The sequence below is a fragment of the Vollenhovia emeryi genome, unplaced genomic scaffold, assembly GCF_000949405.1.
Source record: "Vollenhovia emeryi isolate VEMERY1.0 unplaced genomic scaffold, V.emery_V1.0 DF939146.1, whole genome shotgun sequence".
Classification (NCBI taxonomy): domain Eukaryota; kingdom Metazoa; phylum Arthropoda; class Insecta; order Hymenoptera; family Formicidae; genus Vollenhovia; species Vollenhovia emeryi.
This window is the reverse complement of record NW_011967220.1, coordinates 91779-104649: the sequence shown is the minus strand read 5'-3', so window position 1 is coordinate 104649 and position 12871 is coordinate 91779. Positions and strand designations below refer to the sequence as shown.

The following is a 12871-nucleotide window of genomic DNA, read 5'->3' as shown; positions in this document are numbered from 1 at the left end:
ATAATAAATTTAAAATAAGAATTATTTAGACACTAACATCCTGTCACGGCTCTTTAGTCTCTATTCCTCCGAATGTGAGTTTATCACGTGAGAGCCTATGTTTATCACACGAGAGGGAGGTCCGGATTCAAACCCTGGCTGAGGTACATTTTTCGTAATAAATTTAAAATAAGAATTATTTAGACACTAGCATCCTGTCGCGGCTCTTTAGTCTCTATTACTCCAAATTTGCGTTTATCACATGAGTGTCTTATAAACTTGATTAATTTGTTAATTAACTCTGTACTTTTCGGCCAATCTAAAATGTTGTAAGCGTCTGCGAGTGCACTCGACAAATTTCTCAGTCCATAAACGCACAGATGAATAATAGTTTCATTCCATACTAAACATTTGTTAAATTATATTCAAAATCTTTACCGTCGAGAGGCTTAGTCTTGAAAAACTACGAGATAGATCTCGCCTCCCGCAAAAAGACCGACTTGAAATTTATTATCGAGCCCAAGCGACTGCAGAGATACTCGGGTGACTCTGGCGCACGATATTCGCATATCGCATCTCAACAGACGAGATCGCCGTGCTGTGGTATCGACGATCGGCGATACCGAGTGGCGCGGGGCAGCGCAAGCTCATCCTTGCTGCATCAGCCCGACCGGAGGACGAGGTAAGTCGGTATGCGGGTCACCCCGTTCGCCAGTGCGCGTATCGCGAGATGCATTGTCCGATCAGATAGCGAGTTTACGTTATCTCGGCCGCTACTGCATAACTCTCGCGTTGGCCGTCTCGTGCTCTTTCTTTCTCCCTCGCTCAAGCGCGCTTTTATTCACACGGCTGTGTGAATTAAATTTACGTATTGTAAATTCGAAATATTTTTATCTCCGAATATCGGAGGCTCGTATAACTTTCGTTAAATTTAAATCGGTGTTAAAAACGAGCAAACTTAAGAAGAATGTCTGAAACATGTCTGGTAAGAATCGTGCACATTGATGATAAAGAATCAGTTTCTATAGCAAATGTAACAAAAGGTTTCCATTAAAATTTTGGACGCTATCATAATTCGTAGATTCATCATATGTAGAAGATACGTAAGAAAATAATCGTAAAATAGAAGTCGCACGATGTGAAGTGCTAAATGGCTCGCAACCATCGTCGGGAGGCACATCTCCGACATGTGTGCCTGCCGATAAGTTGTTAAGTCTACGTCACGTTACGTACGCCTTCGTGGTACCGGGTCGACGGATATACAACGTGAGTACCTACCTATGCCCCTTAGTCGCAACGGACGATCGCCTTTCTCAGAATTAGATAAGTCTCTTTATTGGTGATCAGATCACTGCAGTAACAGCAGTAACAGCAGCAGCAGGAGCAGCAGCAGCAGCAGCAGCAAGAGCGGCGACGGCGGCGGCAGCAAGTTCAAGGTTGACTGGGTAAAAATAGCCGGATCTTGCCGGACTCTCTCGCCGGACGGAGAACGCGAGGCTTCTCCCGCTGCGTCTGTTGACTGTGCTCGACCGGAAACGTACTGTCCGCCACTGATCGCTGAGACATTCCGCAGCTTATCCCACCGAACTCTCGAATAAAGTCACACAGCGACTTTAAAGCAATCGAGCAAATAAATGTTCCGGGCGTCAGATTCAAAACGCGGAGGCAAAGCACGTAAAACGCGGTGTGCCTCCGTGTTATATTTATTATTCAAATGTTTTTATTAAAAACTTTTAAACAGACACTGCCGTTTACCTCCTCGATTTCTTACGCTTCCAATTTGTTTAATCTTGAAAGGAATCACTCGTCACCGATAAAATTCTCTCGTAACTTTTTTTCCATCGATCCTTTTGCCTACAAAGTTTATCAAGCAATTAGGTTCAAGCAAAAGGAAATAAGATGTTACAACTATTTTGAAGACAGTGTCCTTTTTTTATATGCAAACACGCGAATCTGCTTTAGGCTGCGAAATCTATGTTACGATAAAAATGGTCTATTAACGATCCGATGGCAGAAAAAAAAATACGATCCGCGATAAAACCGGATAATTAGCAACGTAAGACACGACTCTCACCTCGAACGAAATCGTGATGTCGATAACGGATATTGGAATTTGTCGATCGTGACAAGAAACGAGTACATACCGCTGTAGAGATGCCGTAACGGTGCCTGTTGTCGCTCGTGGCTTTCGCGAAAAACGTACCTGTGCCTGCACACACCTCGCGTAGAAAAAGAGTAGTACTGGAGATGACTCGGGCGACCTTAGTCGTGCACCTAAGAGAAATACCGTGCCGCGCGCGCGGACCTTCGACGATGAAGATATAACGAGGTCGAGCGTGTCAACGACTCTATCATACGACGAGAATCCCCTCCGTGCACCTCGCGAGCTTAAATCTCGCGAACTGGGTAAAGAGTACGCAAGGCAGATCTAATCTGGAAAAACCTGACGTGCCGGATTTCGCACTCGTAATGGCCAAAATTATACGGTGCATCCTGTAGAGTAGAATAGATATTAGCCTGTCAGCAAATATTATCAACTGCTACTATGGTACTGTTAATAAACATGTCTTTGTCACGAAGAATTTAGCGGCAGAACGACTTCAGTTTTCGTATACAAGTTTTACAGTCAAAGTTTCAAAATTGAAAATTTCCGAATTCATTGACCAAAGTATAAGATTTCAAGTGCACATTAGATGTCGATCTGTACACAGTTCGAAAATTTGTGTTTTCTTGTTAAAAACAATGCCGACAAAAATTTTTGTGTTAAATGCTTAACACATTCATGTGTTAATTTAACATATCCATATTATGTTAAATTAATACAAAAATTTATGTGGACCGTTTGGGACATGTGATATCTGTTAAATTCAACACAAATTTTTCAACTGTGCAGAATACGATTATAAAGCTTTGAGTTTGGCTTTTATAGTACAAAAAACAACTTGAGTCGACTTATGAAAGCCATTTTTCCACCAGACTCCATTATTAAATATCGGAGGCTTATCATTTCCGTTGAATCTGAAAATTAAAACAGAACAAAAAAGGAATGCTTAAAACACACTTGGTAATAATTTGGGTCCGATAATTAACGAGTAATTTGCAAGAAATGCAACGAGCAGAACATGTAGAGCAAGATTATGAGGATCTCGCCCTAATAAACAGTAGAGAGCATCATATAGTAAATATCATATAATTATAATAATTATAAGTATAAGATATATAATGTAATAACGCTAGTCTCAACTTTTTATTGAATATTCAAAGTGGTAACACTATTAGTAGCGACATTTTTCATAATATATAATAAACGATTAGCCTAAAAACTTCTGCTTTCGTCACCCTCACAGTTTTGTCATCGTCGTCGTCGTCGTCGTCGTCGTCGTCGTCGTCGTCGTAGTATCGCATGATCAGCAAATATCTTCTCCTCAGACGAAATACAAATGAATCGCGTTCTTTTGTCTCGTCATATAATAATACACGTACATAGATTTATTAGAGATATTGCGAGAATCTAGCATAAAATCAGTGACGGGTGGGTGTATTTATATATGTATAATTATATATAAGTGTGTTTAATTATATATAATTATATATACCTATATACAATATGGATATAGGTACACTTACGGTGTGAGAGTTATCTCGGAAGCGGAGGGCGTTGAGAGAATGTACCATGGGACTTCGCTTATCCACGTCCGAGATAAATCAGTTCTAAAAACCACGACGTCTATCTTACGTCAACCGTCTACCTAGGTTTCTCAGGCAACCTCTCTAGCTATCTTTCTCTCTCTCTTTCGCACATATTCTCTCTCTTCTCTCTCTCTCTCTCTCTCTCTCTCTCTCTCTCTCTCTCTCTCTCTCCCCCCTTCTTCTTCTTCTTCTATCAAGCACGGGCTAACATAAACTAAACTCGATCGCGTGTAAGACGATTGGAGCAGCTGGCAACTACTCACAGAATCGACATATGCAATTTCAAAGTTGAAAGACCGGAGTGAGTGAAGTGTGAAGATATATTACATCGAAACAATGAAAATGGATTATGATGCTCGGGGACGGATAAGTCTTATCGAGGTGGCTTATTCGTGAGTGGAGTGTCTATTGCACTACTATGACTATTGCAGAAAAGAACTATTGCAATGATATTGTAAATATACTGTGTGTATGATATGCCCGGAGTACACAATTGCAAACTATACCCTGATTGTTATCCCGTACTAAGCTAAGTATTGTAAATTATCGTTAAACACTTTCCTCAGGAACCGACGACCGATCGAGCATGTACTGCGCTTTCATAATTATTCATTATTGATAATTGTTCATTGATTATTCAATGTATTATTCGCTCCTTCATTATTTCCGTCAATGATAATTCGTGCAGATATTGTTTTTTTTCACTGTAATAATAAACATTTAGTCATACACGTGACAGATCGCTTTTTATGAAATCAAAGTTTTTGTTTATTAATTTGCTAAGTGGCACAGATTGCAATCCTTATGAAATAAAAGGGATTCATTTTTTAATTCTTTTTTCATCGGAGTAAACTGTTCAATATAAATTTTAAAAAATGCCTTTAATGCGAATTCTTATAGAGAGGAACAAAATGTCGTTTAGATCTGAAAAAGGACTCAGAATTTGTTTTGACATAAAAGCGAGTTTTTCCGAACCCTTAAGAATTTATCGAACAGAAGTAGGATGGAAAAAATGTATAATTCAGATTCCGAAAAGAATTCATTGCGGAGTCTCCGTGCTATCTGGATGTATGACACTTTAAGACATTGCTCGACCCAAGTCTGATTTCTCGCGTTTGACGTTAGTCGTTAAAAATATGCGTCTCCCGCCCGTCGATTTAAGAAAACAAGTGTCTCTCGATAATTTCCATCATGTACTCGCGATCGCAAGGCGCATTCGCGCAAGCGATTTCGCTAGCCCATCCGTTGCACTCTTTTACATCTCGAACGTCTGCCATCGAATTAATTATCGGTCGCTTACGGCGACCGAACGCGCACATTAAAAAGGCTACGAAAGGCTATACTTAGAAATTAGTGAAACACAATGACAGTGTACATCGTCGGTGCTTCGAGTGGGCTTCGTCGAACTCCGTCGACATGCCGCACTTTCTCTCGCCGTGGAGGTTCGAATAAAAAATTGAGCTAAAAACGGCGACGAGGGAGGAGGGGAGGTGACAAGGGGGGAAAAATGAAAAAGACGTTAAAGCAAACGGACACGCTGAAGGACGAGAGATATGAACAACTTCGCAGGCGCGAAACTTGCGCTTCTCTCTCTCTTTCTCTCTCGTCTTCTCTTTCTCCATCCTCTCAACGTGCCGATCTTGGATCTTGTGAAGTATCGTTGACGAATGCTACTTCACCGTCTTCTTACAGCGACATTAAGAAGTACGTCTACTTAAATAAGACCTCAACGCGTTTCGCAAAAAGCAAATTCACGGAATCCTACTCGGGAATTCGTGCGATCGTATCCTCCTCGAAGGAATATAATTAAATCCGCGAGTAGCGACAGAATCCCTGTACAGCGACATTTTTCTCTTCTTTTTTTTCTTGTCGTTTAAATAGAAAGAAGATTTCCCACGACAGATCGGTAGAGATATTTTAATATGCTTCTTACGTGCCCTTAAAATACTGAACAGACAACCTTACACGACGGGACTTTCTTCTGCCTGAACGGCGTGGTTTGTCGAGCGGAACACCACGGTGTAACAAAAGCGGTGCAGTGGGTGGGCACTTCTTCTACTTACCGATTCGATTTAATTCGCAGGAATTCCGACGAGACTTGCGGACAGCGTCGAGATTTATTGTAGGTACGGTCTTTAGTACGTCGAGCGTTTTTTTTCCCTCTCTTTCCGCTGACTGTCCTCCTCCGTTAATCTAATTGTCATTCTCTCCCTCTTTTTCTGTTTTTTACCCCCGCCTCTCTCGCACATACACACGCACACGCACTCTTTAATATACTAAGGAGCATTAAGTAACTATCTTATCTCTGTCGAAAAATAGGACATCGTGTTCGCTACTTAATCATCGGTCCCGCAGTTCCTTGCTGGTCGCACGCATGCCTCGACCACTGTGCGCTTCCGAAAGGTAAACTTTCTCCCGAAAGGTAAACTCGTATACGTATCTGGTAAAACCGAGCAATATTAAAAAACGCGAAGAAAACACCGAGCGATCGGCGCGCGGATTGCGCGTTCGCGCTTGCGACAGTTAGCCGTGAGAGAACGAAGCGATCTCAGTTATCTCGATTTCGCGAATCTTCGCACTCGACAATCGTGGTCTTGATTGCGCTTCGGTAATAACGAAGCCAGGCAAAGTGACGTCGCTAGATCGACGTCGATGGGAAAAAAAAATCTCGTCAATACGATTCCGACACGGAATGTTTATAATATAACGATCGTGCCCCAACACTTGCAGGATACATCTATTCTCCGTTTATCGATAAAAGCTAATCTTTGATATTATAAAGAACACCGCGGTTAGTGCAATCGTGCACCTCCTCATGGAATAAAATCCGCTCAGTTTCCTTACGTTAATTCCTAGTCTTAAGCCGGTCAACTATATAGATGCCAATATATATGCTATACAAAGTACTCGTAAGCAATGAGTAAGAGACGCGCCTCTCGGCTTAAAAACGATCGAAAAACAATGGCAAAAATCAAGGATTTACGTGCAAAACACGTGCGTCGATAACACCAGCGATCTTGCCTGAGATTATAATATCAATAATCAATCTCATTTGAAACTATTGATATGTATAATAAGAATTGAATATAATTGTGATGCGGGCATTTGGTTGTTAGACATAAATTGACCATCAACTTTGCAAAGTAAGCGATTTTCGATCGTTTCTAATATTCCCCGGGGATCCGCGGCCAATCGACGGCAATCGAGCGCGCGATCAATGTTGATCGATTGACGTTACCGATCTTGTCGATATCCCGACGACGCGTAGTCATTCATTGGAGACGAATCGTCGTTAACAATTCACTTGGCAACTTAAAGGTAATGATGTTAATGACTTCAGCGGTAAGAAAACGAGGGGAGAGAATCGCCTCGTGGAAAATGTCACGGTGGACTCACGCGGAACGATAAAAAAGACACGTTTCGCTGCTGCCGGCAAAAACGATGACGCGAACGCATCGTTGTCGCGCCACGTCAAATCACACACGGTACATACGATATAAAATTGTTTTAATAACGTCTCACACGAACAAAGCAAATATATCGGCAAACAAAATCATATAAAATGGTTAACCAGCCGCAATAGACGGCTGTTATCGATACAAACGATCTACAAACAGCGACAGCACTTCAAGACGGTAAAGCTCCGTCCTCGTAATCGTTTCTTCGCTTTTTCTTGGAAACATTTCACGTCCCTGTCGGTCGTCTCTCGATTTTACTTCGCGTGCGCGCCACGGCTGATGAACGTCCTGGATTCAACGTGTCTTTCGGACCGCCCCGTTACACGGTCCCCGTGTGAAAAGGCTCTCTTCGGGATTTTTATCTCTGCACGTTCGAGATACACGGAACAGTTAGGGGTACAAGGTAAGGTAGTGTCACGCTCATTCTCGAGGAGCCTTCGAATAGCTCGCGTTTCCGACAAGCGAAACGGCAAGCGACAGGCTTCGAGCCTGTTTCTTTCCCCGTTCCATTCGTACCGTACTTCATTCGCAATTTTACGCGGCCGCGCGCGCTTTGCTTTTTCTTCCGTAGAACTTGCTCCTGCTTACCGCACTTCGCGGTTTCTCCGTAATAGGATTAAAAAGAATTTAGTCAAAAAAAAATATATATATATACCGCCGGGAGAGACGATCTGAATAATCGAACCCAACCTGCGACCTGCGACAGACTTACAGACTGCTATAGCGACGTCGTGTGCGCACGGTCGACGGTCGGATTTGCCACGAGGAATCTGGCGCGGAACTTCATTTTCCTTTTTCTACTTCTTCCCGTTGCGCCTGGTCTTGTTTGACGTTTGGTCGGGCTCGCGCGGCAGGAACACGGGAGATTTTCTCGTCAAGTGAAAATCGGAGTTTCGTCGCGATCACGTTATGCCGCCTCAGCCGAGTCCAGCCCATTGCATGAAATCGGGAACCTCCCTCACGGGCACGTCCCTGGCCAGAGCCTTCACCCTGAGGTTCCGGTCCTCCGTGAGCAGAACCACCTCCCGTCTCAAACGCCTCGGCTGTCCCTCCTCTGTCGAGGCAAAACCCGGGATTTCCCAATTTCTTTTTATTCAGCTTACGCACGACCTCCCGCTACACCGACTCGTTTATTCTTGTCCCAAAAGTCTTTGATAAATTTGAACTAGCGAAATATTGCCTCTAGACAAAGTTGGGAGAGAAAAAAGATTCTAGCCATCCCGATAAATCTGAGAGCGTTCCCTGATAAATTCAGACTCCGGGGGGACGAAAAAAAATGTTCTTTCTACAAACGGCAATGTAAAAATATATCGGATATACGGCGCGATTAATCAAGCAAACGGGAGTAATGATCGCGACGGTGAAACAGATATTTCAACGCGATCTGACGTCAACTCGACGGTACCTACCTGCGTTTGCCTGATCCTTGTTAATTCTGCAGAGACTGAGGCACGTAGTCAATATCCTGTCGTCGTTCCGTGTCAGTCCGTCCTGCAACAAGACGATCGAAATTCCGAATGTACCGACGAACTCCGGGTAGATAATTACGTTCTGTGTAAGCGCCGGCGGAGGTGGCTAAAAAGGAGACCCGGGCTTTCGAAATTCACGGCAGGAATTGTCATTAAAATTGAGCCTCCGACCCGAGCGCGAAAACTACGGGAATAATCGAGCGCGGGCGGCAAAACGCCGCAGAAAATACCTCGCACGTACACCACGTGGGTGTTCCCGGCTCGTTATTATAACATTCGCGCTTGAATGAACACCGTGTCCGTGCCTACCTCTTCTCGCTACCATTGGTCTTTGGAGCGACTGGCTTGTACTGTACCGCGGCTACTTTCCGCCTGTAACTGTTGGAATCCTATCGACTGGATGTCACAATCGATTCGCTTTATCGTGTCGCTTGTCGTTGCACGCCGCGGGCGTTCGGACATGAAATCGCGATGAAAATAACGATCCCTTAATAATTCGCGTATGTTCAACTCGGTTGTCGGAATTCGTAATCGCCAATTGATATTCGAAATCGCATCATCCGCTCGATAAAATGTAAGACGTACCGATGCGACGGTTGGAATTAACGACGACGGGGTATCAGATTCAAGAGGGGTAATAGAACAGAAATAATTGATCAAATTTTCGTCCTAGGCTAGAGGAAGAATGCAAGACGAGTGCGAGGAACATCGACTTCCTCTCCGAGTCGCAGCAACGGCTTCGGAGAATTTTTCGAGACTGCTGAGCGAAAACAGGAAGGTAAAGGAGGTAAAGGACTTGTTCATTTGGAAGTCCTACATCTACTCGCGGTCAACGATCGATGCAAATTTGCCTTCTAAATACCTCAGCACGCCGAATACAGTTACCTAAGATGTGAACGTAAGCGTATCGAATCGCCGAGGTTTGTCTAGCTTCTTACTCACCTTGTTGACGTCTTCCTCGACCGTAAAAGTGCTGGATGTGAGAACGGTGCCCCTCGTGGTTAAGCACCGGATCGCCGGATTTCGACTCCTCGCGAAGGCCAGTGCCGCCTTGGCGCTCTCGGCAACTCGCGCCACATGCTCGGGATTTAGAGCCGCTCTCGACGCCGGAGGACAATCTCTCGCATCGGCGCCTCGGGCTAGACCTTCGAGTTCATTTAGTACTGCAACAAAAAAATATTTCCGCTTGTTGAGCACGCGCGAAAGGGCTGTGTTGAAATTCGCGTTGTGCGCGAGTCACAAAGGAATCAAGATCGCTGTTAGGGTTGACGAAACAGAGCATAGATCATGAAAACTTAATCCTTATAGAAGAGAAGAAAAGGAATTGCGCGTAAAAAATCATTTACAATTATAAGACACGTGATTATGATTCGTTCAGCACCGGTATATACCGCTCGATTAATTGTAACGTTTCATCATTGAGTATAGAGGAAAGTCCCCTATTATGAGACAGCGGGGTTTCTACTAAATTAACAGGCATCGTTGGTTCCACCATGAATTTATTGTCCTCGGAGCGAGATCTGTTTAGTGGAAAATTTATTGTAAGATTGTGTAATCGCCGCGAAAGAAAATTGTGACTGAATTTAGACGTTGAAAACCTGCTATCTCGTATTAGAAGCCCATCTCATGATAGAACTTCCTCTACCTAAGAAAATTAAACTTACACGTGCCTTTTATTTTAAAAATATGCAAAATTTTATAAAATTTTAAGTACGAAAGTGATCAGCACGAGGTTCCTCTCAATTTCATTCGCATAATTTATCGATGATCTAAACGCAGACATCGAGACTGATTCATTGAAAGATTTCCTGCCTCTTCTCCGCAACTCGTTACGCAGTTACACACACGCAGCTAACTCGAATTGAAACTCCCTCTCAAATACAAATTGAGTCGAAACAAAAAGAACCATATCTGACTACCGCTTCACGTTGCCTACGCGAAGACGTTCACTCGGCGGGATCGATCTCGTCTTCATGGCCGAGATTGAGGAAAACGGGATGGCGACGTGCTGTTAAAGCGAAGGGCCATCATAGCCGCGTTGAAAAGCCACTTGCCCGACGATCGGCGACCGCCGTACCGATATCGCCCACGTACCCGATCGTAGGCCAGGAGGCAGCCCGCGGTGCGCCGCTGCCATCGAGCCCCATCGCGAGCGTTTCAAGCCGCATACATGCATTCATGTATGAGCCGTGAGAACCTAACTGTGAACGCTCACCGTTGCTCGCCATCGGAGAGCCAGACGGGCCGCGGTCGGCCGACTGGCCGGTGAGGTCAAAGGGCAGGCCGATTTTGCATGAAGGCGCACTTTCGTTTTTCGACCCCGCGACCCGCACGAACGACAAAAAGGAAAGGGAGAAACGCACGCAGCGAACAAGCAACAAGACTGGGCAGAAAACGTGTCTTTTTTTTCCCCACTAGCGAGTGTGACGGCGCGATCTCATTAAACTTTCTTATTTAGACTTTCGTTGCCACTATTACCGGCGCATTCGCGAGGAAAGAGAATTTCTTCTTAAGGAATTATTTTGATACTTGAATAATCCGTCACCTCTGCACGGAGAAAAATGCTTCGATTGTATCAACAAGACACGTATGATAAAATGTATTTTTGGCTGAACCAAACAGAATATCTACTTAGCACGATAGGCCTCGATATTTCATAACCAGAAGTTTGCTAGACTTCGCTACAACACATCTGATAAATCCTAAAGGAATTCAGATTCGTCCATTTTCTACCAGACGACTGGTTGAATCTATCGGATTTTTTTTCCAGTGTAGGAACTCGATAAAATTTACAACCGAATCTTTGAAACGAGAATGGAAAAGTTTTTTAATCCCCGTCAAAAGGGATAACGTGATAAAGAGTTCGATTTCGTTTCATTTCGTAGTTCATTTGTCATCCTCCAATTTTTTTCTTCTCTCCGCACGAACAGACGCATTGAATTATTTTAGCGCAGGGACGGGCCGACGGGGGGGGGGGGGAGAGAGATTATCATGAATGCTGTGAGAGAGAGCTTTTATCGACTTTATTCGCCACAGATTGCCGCGCGAGCGCGCACAGAGAGGCAATCTACGGAAAATGCAAATAGGAGATTCGCCAAACTTTCCCCGACTCGATAAATTAACCGGCTGCCAGCCTTATCCTCCATCCAGGCCCGACTCCCCGAATGAACTGGCAAGGGCAGTCGGTAGTGGATGAAGTTTGCGAGACAGGGGGACGGAAATAGAAAGAATAACTGCGGGGTGAGAGAATGGGGGGGGGGGAAACGGCATTATTTATCACCTAGGCTTGCAGACGTCATTTATCACCGCGCGATAAATATTCCGTTGCTGAAATATCACGTGCAATAACCAATCTTCGAATTATGCACGATTAGACGTTCGACTGAAATAAATTAAATAACTGTTCTACAACGGTGGATGCAATTAAAAAAAAACAACCAGCCTCTTATGCCCAATTTCACCAAACGTCGCTTAACTTTAATCTTAGTTTCATTCACGTTTGTCTCTCTCTAAAATAACAGTTGGAAAGAGACAAAGGGCGAATTAAGCTAGGCTTAAAATTGAATAACGTTGGTGAAACCGGACCTTAGCTTTCCAAACTTCGTCATCCATTTTGATGTAACATCACCGAGACATCGCGTTTCAGCGACCCGTTTCTTAGATATTTACGTCTTAATTTTCTCAAGTGCGTTCGCCTGCCTGCGTTTTACCCGACGTGTGTTGCTCCACATAACTTTTTTTTTATTTTCAAAGGAGAGTAATGAAGCAACGCGGTCAAAAGACCTAACAAATGTGACAAGCCGTGACTAATCGATGATCACGACAATCGAAATCCTCGAGGCGAAGCCGTTTGTCCTTGCCCTATCGCAACGGCCACGACCTCGCCTAACAAACGTTTTGGCATTCGAAGCTCTTCCGCCAGAGCATCGACGGGGAATTCATGACGAAATAGGACGGACAGTGACGTAAGCTTCCGCAAAATACCGCGTCCAGATTGGCACCGTGAATCGATTCTGCTGAAGCAACGATTAGATCAGCGTTAATTGACAATGGGGATGATTGATGAGCCTTTCGATTTTCAGCGGCCTTGAACCTTGACGCCCAGCTTTGTCTTGGATTGAACGCTAAAGCAAGTATGTCGCGTACAACTTTCACGATTCATCTTATAGGAAGCTTCTTCGATTGATATGATGTTTCATTTAATTTAGTAAAATATTGTTACAACCTCGCTAGAAAACGTTTGTAGGTAGATATACATTTACAGTGATGGACAGA

At 43.9% G+C, this 12871-nt stretch overlaps 1 protein-coding gene across 4 annotated transcripts in view; it reads right to left on the bottom strand.

Moving 5' to 3' along the window:
* Nucleotides 1–3197: 3197 nt before the first annotated feature.
* The window catches only part of LOC105566148 (telomerase-binding protein EST1A), a 100592-nt gene continuing 90918 nt past the window's right edge, over nt 3198–12871 (bottom strand). For all 4 annotated transcript variants that reach the window (XM_012019919.1, XM_012019917.1, XM_012019921.1 and 1 more), the window contains 3 exons: nt 9539–9759; nt 8537–8618; nt 3198–8181 (listed from right to left, as the gene is read on the bottom strand). In XM_012019919.1, coding sequence (XP_011875309.1) covers nt 8045–8181; nt 8537–8618; nt 9539–9759 — 440 coding nt within the window. In that variant the 3' untranslated portion in view covers nt 3198–8044. The remainder of the gene's footprint in view (nt 8182–8536; nt 8619–9538; nt 9760–12871) is intronic.